This window comes from Microtus ochrogaster, chromosome 1, assembly GCF_000317375.1.
Source record: "Microtus ochrogaster isolate Prairie Vole_2 chromosome 1, MicOch1.0, whole genome shotgun sequence".
NCBI classification, from domain to species: domain Eukaryota; kingdom Metazoa; phylum Chordata; class Mammalia; order Rodentia; family Cricetidae; genus Microtus; species Microtus ochrogaster.
Genome location: NC_022009.1, coordinates 88,263,531 through 88,279,389, shown reverse-complemented (window position 1 = coordinate 88,279,389; position 15,859 = coordinate 88,263,531). Strand labels below are relative to the sequence as shown.

Here is a 15,859-nt window from a genome sequence, read left to right as displayed (position 1 = left end):
ACTCATAAAAACATATATCATTCTACTGAGTCTGAGGAGATGCAATTGATTGGTTAGTTGGAGTTAATAGTGACAGGAGCTATCATTTTCCCTAATATTAAACTTGTAGAGGTAACTCAGACTCAGAAAGACAAACACAGTATAATACTCACTCATAAGTGGATAGAAGATATAAAGCAAAGCAAAGGATAATCAGACTATAATCCATAGCTCCAGATAATTGGGAGTGTGGGGGCTGGGGGGAGTATAGAAGGGGAGAAGAGAGGAAAGAAGGGGAGTGGGAAACATGTACAGCCAATAGAAACAATAAGAAAAGTTTAAAAATTGATTGACTACAAATGAAAGTAGCATTATACATAAACAAAACAGGAAGTGATATTGTAAGTTATACATTGCAGCTCTTTGGCTTAAAAAGATTAATAGACAGATGATATAGATGGTATAGATGGGTTGATAATAGATGATAGGTAGCTATAGCGATGGCCTCAAATATACATAAATAGAACTGAGTTACAATGCAGGTTGACAGAGTGACCTGGACAATCAGCAACTAGCACTTGACTGCTCCAATATACTTTGCTCCATTGTCATCATTATAGTTTAATAATACTATTTTTACATCTGATTTATTTTCTTTGAAACTAAACAATTTAACTATGTGTAGAAAGAGAAGCTGCTCTTCAAAGATATGATATGTCTTGTAGTATTGTTCCATAAAAACAAAATTACCAACCTGTCAGTCAATGTGGTAAACATGACACACTGAAAGCAAAAAATTAGATGGGACACTGTTTAGTTCGTGTGATGCCCATTGTCTCATGGCAGCTTTTCTTTACATGAGACACATTGAACGACGACGCTGCTATTAAATCGATTCTGTGTGGACACTGAGAGTCATTTGAATGCAACTGAAGATTTTCAATATTTTTTCACAAGGGAATCAATAGAAATTTTTGTTTTGTATTGAGTGATGTAAGCTATACTCAAAGTTCATTTTTCTACCTGAACAGATCTGTGATATAAAATTATAGATATTAAACACCTAGACTGACTCACTTTTGCTATTTCATTCATTCTAAGACTCACAAGCATTCACTAATTTGCATACATATATACATACACATATGAATTCATTATCATTCCAGAACTTTCTAGATAATTGGTGAAAATCTTTCCACAATGTTGTTTTCAAATTTCATGGTGTCGGACCATTCAACTTTTATAGATTAGCAAAATTTTTCACAAATGTAAACTAATAGTTCTATGTTATATCAAAGTTCATATAAAGCGAATATAGCTAAAAGGGTTCAGAGCAAAGTTTTTGTTTTATGTATCATTTTCTAATAGAGAGTTTGAAACTGTCCAAGCAAGAAGACATGTAAGAAATTTCCTCAAGTTGTTCTGTGAAATCAATCAAAAGACTAATATGTTTGACCAGAAAGATGTTTGCTCAAAATATGTCTATTAAGAGTTTATCCCAAACTCACAGATAATATCTCCCAATTATACACTCAAAAAATGCACACATACATTGAATGAGAGGCTGCTTTTTTTTTTTTGCAGTGGTGCGTTTTGTAGTTATCCTGACTTCAAACAGGCATCCCTCTCACCTTGTTCTCCTGCATGCAGGGTGATCAGCACAAGCCTCATACACACTTAAATCACACCAACCCAAGATTTCATGTCTATATCTACAAGCTTTTTTTAAAATCTTGTATGAAAAGAATGTTTAGCCAACTATTATTTCAGAGACATTCAGGAGGGCTTGACTTCATCTATTTCTTCCTACAATGACAGAGAAGAATATCTGAGTCTGAGGTTAGCTCAGTGGGTAACTAAGCAAGCCAGGGAACCCAAGGTTGAATCTCCATATTCATGTAGGAAGCCACATGCTGTGGTGTGCATGGTAATTTCAGTATTCCTACAGTACCAGGCTAAAGGCTAGAGGCCTGGCTGGTGGAGATGGGAAAGTCAGCTTTAAGCTCACGCACTAAATTTCTGAGGATATTGTGCATCTTACCAGATAAACAGGACACCTTGTGTTCACAAGGCAGAAGACAAGAGGAACCAACTTCCAAAGCTGCCCTAAATTCTGCATGTATTCTGGGTCCCCTGTGTGACTGCATTAACATATATGCACATATACACAATATAATTTTTTTTTTAATTTTGATGTTAGATTTATTTACTCCTTGGTAGGCACTGCTCTCATAGTCTGTTTTTCACAAATAATATTGGCTTCTGAGCTTGTTTTCTAAAACATAGAAATATATTTCAAATCAAATCAAGTGTTTTACTCAACATAATGACTCATCAAATTGACTCTGTCTGCATTAACTGAGAGAACTGGATTTTAAAATTCATTTCCATAAACCTTCTGAGAGTCTCTGAGTTTTACTAATCAATTTATTTGTAACAAGACAGTGACTATGTCCCTTAGTTTTTTGGTTTGAGATAACTTTTAACAGCTTATAAAATGTAATATTTTATGAAGTAGTTTCCATTTTCTGTTTTCCAGTGCAAAATAAACACATTATAAAACCTACCATGTTAGCAAAAAAAGAGAGACTATGCTGAAATAGTTCTACAGTAGCTCCTTTTAAACCTTCCAATAATAAGAGAATCACGTAGCTATTATCATTATGGTATTTTTATGTGTTTACTGGCTGGCCTGGAACTTCCTATGTAGATCAGGCTGTCCTTGAATCTATGAGTGCTGGGATTACATCTGTGCCCACCACACTTGGCTCAAATATATCTGTTTCCCGTTACCTTTGGCATCCTGTTATTTCAACTCCTTCCCATCTTTTCCCTACCTTGATTATACCTATTTTCAAAATGCACTGATTTTTCTACACATCAGCTCCATTGTCTCGCAGAGTTTGAGAATTCTAGAGATGCTCAGGGTGAGAACTCCTCCAAAGCTTTTGCTTTTCTATATTGGCTAAAGTACATGTTATCACAGCACATCTCGCAGAGCCTCTCCATCATGTTAAGCATGGGTAGGCACAGACACATGCAAAGGATTGCTTTAGAATCTCAAGAAATCACTAAACCTCTTCTCCTGCAAAGCTTGGGCAAGTAGCTCTTATCTACACGCATGGTACATGCTGTTCCACCTGGGAGTTCTGAACATAACGTTTTATACAAAGCAGGCAGACTTACAGGTCTCGCTACATGCTTCCCTGTTATCACAGAATTTGGCTTCTGAACATTGGTGTCTTTGGGTCTCTCAGGCTTTTCCATTCCCCTTGCTCATCTCTGTGACTAGTTTTTTGTAGAAGCTGGGAAGCACTGAGGGAAGATGAACATCACTTTCGAGGTTTCAGTCATTACTGTTCTTCTTAAAATTATTGATTTTTCTCTGAATGGAAACACTTTCACTAAAGCATTCAGCTTAGTGAAATCAGGACAAGCCTCATACAAACTTGAACTTGTTGTATGTTTAATTCATATTAATGGAAGCAATTGTCCTAACGTTTCTTTCTTCTTCTGTTTTCCAGGTTTCTTGAGCACAGGGGATCAGGCTGCCAAAGGAAACTACGGGCTCCTTGACCTCATCCAGGCCCTAAGATGGACTAGCGAGAACATTGGGTTCTTTGGTGGTGACCCCTTGCGAATCACTGTGTTTGGATCAGGCGCTGGGGGCTCATGTGTCAACCTGCTGACTTTATCCCATTATTCTGAAGGTAACCGTTGGAGCAATTCAACCAAAGGTATTATGCAGGTTGCAAATTTTGACAATTTTGGTGTCTGCATGCCACCGCCATCAGAACTACATGATGCTCTGTAGATACTTCTCTGTTTCAACTGAGTGTTAGCTTGGGCTTAGTAACTGCTTAAAGCTGTGTTTTTAGCCTTTCTGTGCATGTTAAGATTTCTATCAGGCTCTTTTCCGTCTTCCATGGAGCTGGGGAACGTGTTCTTCCAAGTCCACTTCATGATGCTTAGCATCGCAGGCATTTTCCTTTCTGTCAAAGGATGATCTGAGGGAAACGCTCAACACTCTGTCCTCTCCATTTATCTGTAATCAAAATCAAGTATTTCAAACATCGGTGCTTGCAGCGCTTGACTGGCATGGAACTAATGAGGCAGGCAAAAACTAGTTTGTCTGGAAATGTGGTTCTTCTTGTTGCCTAAGGAAAGAATAGATATTTGATTAGTTTGCATGCGTGATCCAAAATTGTCAAAGCGTTGAGGTCACTAATAGAGCCTTTGACTACAAAGAAAAACACATCTGGTTTTGTGGTTTTTCTATTTTCCGCTCAAGTTTGTTTTTTCCTCCCAGAGCCTGGCAAAGTGGCATGGAGCACGAGCCTTCTTTATTCCACAAAATGTGTTGATTTCCATTTTCTGGCTTTGAGCACTTTCTCTTAAGTGACTGCCATCTTACCAGGCATTCAGTCGCTCATTACAGTCCCATTATTGACTGGATTACAATTGCATTATTAAATGTAAGAACAGAAGAGCTCACAAAGCAAATACTTTCTATCTGTTATTTATACATAACAAAGGAGAAAGCAGAATAGTCATCACCAGAGGCGTCTTTGATGTCTGCATCCTCGTTGTTATTGTGTGTGTGAGGAAAACAAGGTAGTCATCGTCAAGTGAAACTCATAGAGAATCTCAGCTTCTGAAAATAAAATATTTGCTTTTGTAGTGTGTAATTGTGTGCACGTGTGTGAAGGGTTGGCATACACATATAAATGCCACTGCCCACAGAGGCCACAGTCATCAGAGTCTCCAGCATTAAGAGCTACAGGGGGTTGCAAGCCATCAGAGAAGGGTGCTGGGCACTGAGCTCTGCCTCAGGACCAGCATAGAGTATTACACCCTCCTGGCCCTGAGCTGTCTCTCCAGCCCCAAGAACAGTCAGTATGTGCTCAGAACACATTTTTAGTTGTCAAAGAAACATTTGCAATTCTAAGACAACAGCCGATCCTAAGTAATTATGTCACTTTGATATACCTTATTGCCATGGTTTACACGGCATCTCATTTAACAATGGTAGGATTCTGGTTTCAAGGAACACGATGAAAAAGATGTAACAGTTTTAATTGAGTAGATATGCTGCTCTATAATAAAATTGCTTATTTTGAAGTGATAAAGGTAGAGCTTTTAATTAAGCAGATTAGATTCTCCTATTCTTAGTATGGAATGAGTGCTACTACTTAGCAAAGTTAACACTGGGAACTTACACAGAACTCTTGGGATCATGTGATCAAATGTGGGGTCAAAACCAGTGTCAGCCAGTATCACAAGAGCACTGGATAAGGAGACAAATCAATTTAGTAGGTGCTCATCACTTGGCGGACAGTGAGCAGTAGTAGGACATGGTTCAGCAAGCAGCTGAGAGTCACCTTCCACCACACTCCTTATGGAAATATATCTGTTTCTCATTGGAGACAGACTTGACTTTGATCTTCTTCAAAACCCAAGAGCTGCCTGATCCTACCAGGACGGCCATGGAAAATTCCCTGAAATTCTCAGATTGTCTCTACCCACAAGGCAGACCTGGAATTTTGAGGCTATAAATCCAGTGAAGGTTTCCGTACTTCTCAGGCCTGCTGCTTCCAGGAGTCCCCAAAATCTCACATATATTTAACAAAGCCTTCTCACCAATGCTAAAACCAATAGCTATCCTGGAATCATTTAGTCACCAAGTTTCAAGTGATACTTAATGTGATAAATAACATTTGATATATTTAATGTTATATTTAGTGCCTGAGATAGAAAGAATTCTATTTTTAAATGATCACCTTTATTTTAGTCATAAATATTTTATTAGTAAAATATGTCTCTGCTCAAATATCAACAGACCCTCCATTTGCCACGTTGCTGAAATATCTATAATTTGCTCTGGTAAACTTTGCCCTATCAAAGCAAAATGTATTCAAGAAACCAAAAATAATTCAGTATTGTTTGCCCTTTTGAGCATTTTAAAAAGTATCTAAAAATTACATTAATAACATACGCAAATACATAAGCGTGTATGGAGAGAGCTCTGGAACCCATTCACACAAAACTTCCACATTTTGTGTAAAGAACTATTTTCTCATTAACATGTATAAATAATTGAGCATGGTTTTTAAGTGAATGAAAACTTACCCAAACCTGGAAGTGAATAGTAAACATGAATTTGTAAATAAAATAGATAACCTATATACTTTTAAAAATTCTCTTAGGAGATACTCCAGTGAATCAAGTGTATTTGTAAATTTTAATATCATACATCTCTTACTGCACGTGCAGCCATAATTTTTAGCCGTTAAAGGAATCAAGTAAAACAAAAACAAACAAACTGGTCCATGTATGTGCCATGTTTTCTAATAAAAACAACAGCACACATTCAACAGTAGAAAAAGTTGAATTACCTCCTTCACACTATTCCTGCTGATGTTTTTCTTCTAACTTAGTGAAGGTACTGCTTAGGTTGTCTTCTTCAGAAAGATGAATATTCATTGTATGGCATCTGTCAAAGAGATCTAGAAATAGTATGTCATAAGTTATATTCTGTTTTGTGTGATTATCAGTGACATCCCCAGGGTATTGACAAGTCTCAAGTCTTAATTTCTGTGTGAGGCCCAAACAATAATTTTTTCATATGTAATCTAGTAAAAAAGCATAACACAGCCATTTTGAGTGAAGCTGGATATGCAGCCAAATTAAAAGAAAAATTTCAAGCAGACAATACAGCCTGATGAGAAGGCAGAGGGTAGAAATGGATTTATTCTGTCAGTGTTGATGATTGTCTCTATTACTCATTAAGTAAAATATTTGAATCCTTGAAATACCCATATTTTCTAACTTCACCTCTTCTCCTTATTTTGTCTTTGAGAATGCAAAAATTTTGAAACCCAAAGAAAATTATGTTGGAATTATAAGACCTAGGCCCACTTCACCGATACTTTATACCCTGGGGATAGCTTTATGTACTTTCTCTCAGACATAAAGTATCTGTGTTTTCAGTTGTACTTGGGATATTATATACATGTCTTAAATATCAGATGTTACTTTGGAACCTTAGCTTTATTCAATAATCACACAAAACTCTTGTTGATTTCCCCATAGGACTTTTTCAACGAGCAATAGCTCAGAGTGGAACAGCCCTTTCCAGCTGGGCTGTTAGTTTCCAGCCTGCAAAATATGCTCGAATGTTGGCCACAAAGGTTGGCTGCAATGTGTCAGATACAGTGGAGTTAGTGGAATGCCTACAGAAGAAGCCTTACAAAGAACTTGTCGATCAAGATGTGCAACCAGCCCGATACCACATAGCCTTTGGACCTGTGATCGATGGTGATGTAATTCCAGATGATCCTCAGATACTCATGGAACAAGGAGAGTTCCTCAACTATGACATCATGTTAGGAGTTAACCAAGGGGAAGGGTTGAAGTTTGTTGAAAATATAGTAGATAGTGATGATGGTATATCAGCCAGTGATTTTGACTTTGCTGTTTCTAATTTTGTTGATAATTTATATGGATATCCTGAAGGGAAAGATGTTTTGAGAGAAACCATAAAATTCATGTATACTGACTGGGCTGATCGTCATAACCCCGAAACCAGAAGGAAGACGTTGTTGGCATTGTTTACAGACCATCAGTGGGTAGCACCTGCTGTGGCTACAGCAGACCTTCACTCAAACTTTGGTTCGCCTACATACTTCTATGCCTTCTATCATCATTGCCAAACAGATCAAGTTCCAGCTTGGGCTGATGCAGCTCATGGAGACGAGGTTCCCTATGTGCTGGGGATCCCCATGGTTGGCCCGACAGAGTTATTCCCTTGCAATTTCTCCAAGAATGATGTGATGCTGAGTGCAGTAGTAATGACATATTGGACGAATTTTGCTAAAACGGGGTATGTATCAGACAAATCAGACAAATTATAACTTAGTTATAATTTTAATAGCAAATGCCCTTTGAAATATTTTTGAACAATGTATATATGTGCTTAAATTGTCTAAAGTACTTTTCTTTGTATGTTTGTTTCTTTGTTTTATGATTCCAGGGATTGAAACCAGGACCTTTCACATGCTAGAACACATACTCCATCACCATAGAGGATTTAACCCCATATTAAAAATTACTTTTATATTGTAGTCTTTTGAAGTTATTGCCATACTACTTTTGGATCTTAAAAGTATATTAAGAAAGACTTGTATCTTTATTTTATTGCTGTATGACAACATTACTTTGACTTCTCACTTACATTCGTCATAGAATTATAGTTTTCAGCAGTGACAAACATTGTGCCCTAGTACTTACCAGTTCATAATAGTGTATGCATAATACTCTATGAATACATAATGTTTTATTCATCTTGGATTCAATGGATCTCACTTAACATAAAAAGGAACCTGAGGTTCTGGCAGCTTAATATACATACTCCTTTGCAGGGTTGGTAAGCAGTGTGTTGACGTCAATATCTTTATATGCCAGTCCCAAACCCTGAATTCACTCTTCACTGCAATGCTGTTTTGGTTGCACTATTTCTAAGAAAAGTCAAACATGCTATGTGAATACCAAATCTTTTAAACTTTTGCTTAATATGATTAGTGTGTGTGTGTGTGTGTGTGTGTGTGTGTGTGTGTGTGTGTGTGTGCGCACATGTATGTGCTCATGGGAAGAAGTGCTGTGCTGTACTTATGGATGTTAGAGGACAACTTTTGTGGAGTTTGTTCTTTCCTCCTTTCTGTCCACTGATTCCGGGGATTGAACTCACGCGGGCAGGTTTGTTCAGCAAACCCATAGACGGCTGAGCATTTTCTTATGAACCTTTTGACTAGATGGTACTCTCAAAATAAACAGGGAAAATGAATGTGAAACTCTTTTACTTAAATTGCTAAATTGAGACAAGTGGCAAGTTAATATTAGAACATAATCTAATATTTTGCTGAGTTAACTCTTCAATTAAACATTAAACATAATATTTTGACTAACTAAGAAAAAGAGTAAAACATGTGTGTCCTCATAGATTCTTTCTTGTCTTTCCACCCCTTTTCCTAGTGATCCAAATCAACCAGTTCCTCAAGATACAAAATTCATTCATACCAAGCCCAACCGCTTTGAAGAAGTAGCATGGACCAGATATTCCCAGAAAGACCAACTTTATCTCCACATTGGCTTAAAACCAAGAGTCAAAGAGCATTACAGAGCCAATAAGGTAAACCTCTGGTTGGAGCTGGTACCTCATCTGCATAATCTCAATGACATTTCTCAGTATACCTCGACAACAACGAAAGTGCCATCCACAGACATCACTCTCAGACCGACCAGGAAAAATTCCACACCTGTCACGTCAGCTTTTCCTACTGCCAAACAGGAAGATCCCAAACAGCAACCGAGTCCCTTCTCGGTGGATCAGAGGGACTACTCCACAGAGCTGAGTGTCACCATCGCCGTGGGGGCGTCTCTGCTGTTTCTGAACATCTTGGCTTTTGCTGCCCTGTACTACAAGAAGGATAAGCGGAGACACGATGTCCACCGGAGGTGTAGCCCTCAGCGCACAGCCACCAATGACCTGACCCATGCTCCAGAAGAGGAAATCATGTCCCTCCAAATGAAGCACACTGACTTGGATCATGAGTGTGAGTCCATCCATCCACACGAGGTGGTTCTTCGGACCGCCTGCCCCCCAGATTATACCCTAGCAATGAGGAGGTCACCTGATGATGTTCCTTTAATGACACCAAACACTATCACAATGATTCCCAACACTATACCAGGGATTCAGCCCTTACACACATTCAATACATTTACTGGAGGACAGAACAATACACTGCCCCATCCCCACCCCCACCCCCATTCACATTCAACAACCAGGGTATAGCCAGATGAGAGAGACAAACTGCTTTTTTTTTCTGATGGAGTGCAGTAAAGATTATTGAAGATTCCTTGGCTTTCAACTTGGAAGACTCTCACTATTTAATTAAGGAGGAATATTATGTGAATATACATATCAAGAACTTTGGGGGTTTTGAGAAATGAACTGTATATAGATATACACACAAATCAACTTTAAAAAAACAAATTTCAATTGCTTGAAGCAATTGTTCTGAATGATACTTTTTCATTCACATTCAAGAATTAATTTGTTGAAGATTTAAGTTACATACTGGAGTTAGGCATGTGGAACACCAAACAGGAAAGTACTGTGTCTGAAATACCTAAAGAAAAAAAAAAAAAAAGGAAAAGAAACGAAACGAAAATCAACTATGAATATGCACAAGGGACACACCAGTGGAATGTCAGATAATTTTCGTCAGTTTTCATTTGGAGCCCTTTTATTGTGTAGACCATATTTGCATAAGTACACAGAGCACCGATGCTATTAATGACATAGCAAAGGCTCATGCTGAATATTGCCAGTAAAACAAAGAAGTCTACAGACTGGCAGGCACAACATTATCACATAAGTGCTGTCAGTACTAAGTCGTGGGAATCAAGGAGACTGGATATTTTTAGCACGATGTGCATGATAATTTATATGCTTGGTGGCTGTGCTGCTGATTAAGACGTAATTAAAATCTTCTCATCCCATTGGAGTTTTTAATAGGAACTTCCTCCATCAATTGGCAGAACCTAAAGAAGATTTTATAAGGGGCAAAAGTAATTACAATAAAATAATTTGCAGTAGTTTCGATAATAGAGGGAATAGTTATTAAAGTCTATGGAGAAACTATAGGTACAGAGGTGAATACTCACTGATATGAGTCCCAGAAAAATTTCTTTGAGTTTATTGTTCTTTTCATCCCCATAGAAGTAATTTATAGAAATACACTCTAATTGGACACGTGTTAGCTGCAGATCTATAATTTGCTGCGGGTTTGTTACTCTGAAGTTTGTCCCTTTAGGTCAGGTGAAGTGCCACAGTTTTTCAGGGTGTAAGGATGCCCCAATAGTACCGCTCTGATTACAGTCTTCAGTTAATTGATTTACTCATGTTGCATGGCAAAATGTTTACTACTACTAATTCAATATCAAGTTCAGTCCCCTTCACACTGCTTCTCTTTCTCACGGAGGTTCACCTGAATTTCCTCATGAGATCTCAGTAGAGGACAAGATAGGTGCAGAAGCTAGGGCAGTCAACAGCTGGAGGGTTCGTCTTTCACACATGTGCAATTTCAAATGAATTATCTAAGACCACAGGAAACTCTGAAACCCTGTTGTTTACCAGTAATATCAGTATACCACAGACCTTTCCAAATGTTTGTATATGTAATCAGATGTACATTTATATTAAAGATGAGATGGACTTAAAGAGCACATCCTGATAAAATGATTTCTCTCTTATCTGTACTATATTTCTATTAGACTAAAGTTATGTGATTTTTTTTTACCTTTTTTCAGATGACTAGCAATTTTGATAGTTTGTAAGATAACGCAAAGGACTTTCTCTGACTAACTGAAGTAACAGAAACCTTTCTTTCCAGCTACCCTTTTTCAAGAATTGAAAGCTTATTATACAAAAGAAATCACTTGTATACTACTTGATGGGAAGGACTTTGTGTATCTATCTCGACCACGTCAGTGGTCCCTGGGGGAAATGAAGATAATCTGGATAATGACAATTAGACAACTGCTAAGAGACATGGTCTTTGTCATTAAAAAGCTAAAATGTTTGTTGTTGTTTTGTCTTTTATTTTGTTTTTCCAAAAAAGAATTCTAAAACAAAAGAAACAAGAGTGTCTCAGAGTCATTTTTCTAGAGTGGTCTGGGTTTGGAAGACATCTAGGCAACTGCAGAAAACATAGCTGTGTTCTGAAAAGCAGGTCTCCTTTCAAATGAGACTCTAGAAACTTCAGTGCCACTAGCTTAGAAATCTCAGTATTCACAAAAAACATTACCTTTGTGATTTTAAATATCCTTCCCCCAAGGCACCATTCAAACATGGCGCCCATTACTTTCACTTAAAAACACAAGCTCTTACGTTGTTCACCAGGGGAAAAATCTACCGGAAAAGAGAAATAAAGGTGAAATATTTCATGAAGTAAGTTATCTCTGCTCATAATACAGAATGGTTAGATGAGGATACATTTAAAAAGTGCTCTCCTTCAAGAGAATTTGCAAGTGCTAAGAAAGATATTGAGCTAACACTAAAAGATAAAAATCTACTTCAAGAAACTTATATGATTATAGCTTCTACTCCAAAGTACTAAATATCAATAAAATGTTAAGCATTGTTCCACTTAACATACCGTCTCTGTCATAAGCAAAGTCTGCAACATCCAGAGTACTCTACTTGGCATTGTTGACTGTGCTGATCACTCTTTGGACTTTGAGCTGCCCCTGCAAACCAACGAGAAGAGCTGGGTAGCAGCTGAAGCACTCTTTAGTGGTCAGACTGACTTGCACTGTATTAGGCAAACAGTGCGATCAGAAACAGAAGTGACAGCAAATAAGTTGTGAATGGCGACTTTCATGGTCATTAATTCCTTCATCCCGTGACGTCTCAGTGGTTGCTCTGTTTCTATCTTGTTATGAAAACATACTACATTTCTCTAGTGTCTACTTTTTGACAGGACAGTTTCTGCTCCGTGTTCATTTAGGGGAATATTTTAGAAAATAGACCACAGCCTGATTGTCTTCTGGAACTGAAGGCAAACAAAGCAATCGGTTTTGGGGCCTGCCCTCTAGGGGTGCGGCTAAGGGATTGGGAAACAGTGTGAGCAGCTAGTGGGGTTTGTTTTTACAAACTCTGGCTTCCAGAACATAAAATGATGTCTTGTATTAACTGTCTGCAAAGCTGAAATATAGTTTTAAATAAAAACAAACATTTGGCATTTTTATTCAGTTTTACCTATTGTGTTTGATTGTATTTATCTAGAAGATAATTTCCCTGGGGGGTGGGTAAAGAGAATACTAAATTAAAGAAATATTTTAACATTATTAATCAATTCATATTCTCTTGATTGAAATTAAATAACAACAAAACAAGTACAGGACTGTGAGAACTCAGAAAAACGTCAAGGCAAAATAAACTTGTTTGGCATTTTATTTCTCTATAATTTTGCCAACATTCATCAAAAGATTTATGTTGCTTTCAGTATGAGCTTAGAAATGTGGAGATACCAGATTTAATATTTAAAATGTCATGAAATAGCATATGTAATGTTAAATGTGGATAAAATCTAGTTTGCTATAAATATCTAATAAATTTGAACACTACCATTTATGTCATTTGGAATATAATTTTCTGAATCATCACAAATATCCAATTTAGAGACATTTTTAGCTCAAAGCAGAAATTATGTTATTCATTTTAAATCTAAAAGTTGATCCAGCACATACTTTAGTGAAGACATTTGACACATAGGAAAGGGAAAAAAAAATAGCAACACAAACTTTAAAAGAATTTCTAAGGAGTCAAAGTGCACAGTGTTATTCTGTTACCCATGTGGGATGCCTATCTTCAAATTCTCTACCTGTACTTCCAACAGTAATGATTTCACTGGTTGGTATAGTCAGCCTGACATGCATATAAACATTCAGAAAGGAGACAGACAATGGGGCAACTACCCCAGCCTTACAAGAGTTGAAGCTTCAGAAACACTGGTGTCTTTTCTTTGGCAAGTCTCACTGAAGTATTTTCACACAGCCAGATGATGAATGGAATTCCTCGGATGCTGTCAATTACCATGACAGTCCTTTGATGCTTGTAATTTTGTTTACTTCTGTGTGATTGGTTCACACTGCTGGCCTTTTATTCCCAGTAATTAGCTGTTATAGACTATCACTTTTTAATGTGAACGAAAATTTGATAATTTGGTTATACTTGCTCCCACATAAATTTAATTAATGAGCACATCCCTGCTGAGATTTTGTTATCATCCATTTAATTACCTTGCCAAGTTTTCTTCATTTATTGGTCACTATAGTAAGGGGAGGTCTCCTGCACTGGGCGTGTGAACAATAAAAACTCCAGATTTTCCTTAAAACTCGAAGTTTCCAACTGATGTATAACATCATTGGGCTGACTTGACTCTTTCCTTTAAATTATGGTTTGGTTTTAATCTAACATTTAGCTGTATTTTTATTTAAGTCAGAAATAAATTCTATTTGTTTAGCATTACACAAACACAAACTGTAAAAACCTTGTACAGCTTTTAAGTGACTTTTCTTTCTGGTATTTTATTTAGAAAATATCATTTAAAGGATAAAATAGAATGGTTTTGATATCCATTGCTAATAAAGAAAATTTATTTAGAAGTCATGATTTTAATTTGATTTTTGTGTCATATCAAAGAAGTCCAAATATTCCTTTGGAAAGATTGAGGTAAATTTTTGGTATAAATGGTAATTATTTGTGCATCCGATTTTAACACTGCTTAAGAAGGAAAACTTACAATTCTAGCAAACTTTCAGACAGTGGTGGCAGGGAGATTTTGCATCCAAAAAACTATTTCAACTGGGTAAAATTATTTTAGAAGCAGGCAATCATTATGAGTGAACAAAAATTCAAGTCATATCTAATTTTTCTATTGACCTATTGCATCCTCTATTGGATACATACTCTATACACATTGTATGCTATACAGGATGGCCCTGTCGGATGCCTGTGCTAACATAGTGCACTTTATGTCCTCTAAATATGTACAAATGAGACAGGACTTTGTTGTCTACCAAACACCAAACCAATGCTCTAGCACTCTGATTTAAATGGTAGCAATTTATGAGTTAAAGAAACTTGTAAACATTTAATAACAAAAACTCAGCAGCTGAAGTTCAAACAGACAAATGACATTTTCAGAATTGATGGCTATAATGTGGAATAATTAAAAGGACTTTAGCGTTTATTATACATTTCGTCTAAAGTCATATTGGTCAGCAAACCAATGGGAATGCCTCAGTGGTCAGGAAGTCCCCACTCCATTTGTGTTTGAATAGGCACCACTCTCAGTAGAAATGTGCTTGTCATCAAGTACCACCATGGTTTCCAAGTAGTTCGGACTTTTTTAAACAGCAGGCAGTTTTCTTCTGTTTGGCACACACAATGATGAATGTGTCTTTGCAACATCATCCTGTTATCCACAGATGCAAAAACAGGGACCATTCTAACTTTTTGGAAACAGTGGTATGATCTCTTTAGTACTTGGTGAGTTTAGAGAAACACAGTGAAAAGTCGAGTTGGAGAATTTGGAATTGGCCTGTTAGGAAAACAGAGGGGGCAAATACAAAATGTTTTCAGAAAGATCAGGAAATAAAGAAAGAGATAAATCTTTAAGTTTTAAATTATTGATTTGTCTCCAAATAATTTTTTGATTAATGTGTGGTGATTTGTGAAAAGGAGAACATTTGAACCATAAATCTATTGAGATTAAGACTAGAGATTCAAATAGAAAAAAGCAGCCTAAAGTCCTAAATATGTTCCTTAAATTTTTATATAGAAGCAATATTTTCTAGTAAAATGCTGTTAGTGTAAGTACTGCCTTCTGTCCTGTTCCGGAGCACTACCCTGAAGATCTTTGACTAAGGCATTTCTATCTCTCCTGAGAACACCACACTTCATTTGGAGAGAGCAGCCTCCTCTGCAGGAGGAGAGGTCTGTTCTGCTGCTATTAACCCTTCTGTTTCCTGGCTTTTCAGTGTACTGTTTATGCCTACTTTTTCAATGGTGTTGAATTTAGGGGGAGGGAGTTCTGAAAATTAGATTTAATGGACACTGGCTTCTTCTGTTCTCTGACCAGTTAGAAACCAGTGAAAGTCTCTCAACAGTGACAGGTGTTAGTCAGATCATTCCTTAGCAAATGATACCCACTGTGTGTTAGACTGCTTGGGAAGTATTATATTCTAGGTTCAATTCTGGTACCTGCTAAACTATGGTTATCAAACTTGGAATAAATTCAACCATGTGAAC

The 15,859-nt window shown here is 37.0% G+C and overlaps 1 protein-coding gene across 9 annotated transcripts in view; it reads left to right on the top strand.

Moving 5' to 3' along the window:
• Nucleotides 1-14,117, top strand: part of Nlgn1 (neuroligin 1) — an 865,603-nt gene extending 851,486 nt beyond the window's left edge. For 3 of the 9 annotated variants that reach the window (XM_026782749.1, XM_026782745.1, XM_026782742.1), the window contains 3 exons: nucleotides 3,504-3,716; nucleotides 7,072-7,861; nucleotides 9,010-14,116. In XM_026782749.1, coding sequence (XP_026638550.1) covers nucleotides 3,504-3,716; nucleotides 7,072-7,861; nucleotides 9,010-9,832 — 1,826 coding nt within the window. In that variant the 3' untranslated portion in view covers nucleotides 9,833-14,116. Of the gene's footprint in view, nucleotides 1-3,503; nucleotides 3,717-7,071; nucleotides 7,862-9,009 lie in introns of all 9 variants that reach the window. The other 6 variants (XM_005343896.3, XM_026782762.1, XM_026782758.1 and 3 more) reach the window with 3 other exon arrangements.
• The last annotated feature ends 1,742 nt before the right edge of the window (nucleotides 14,118-15,859 follow it).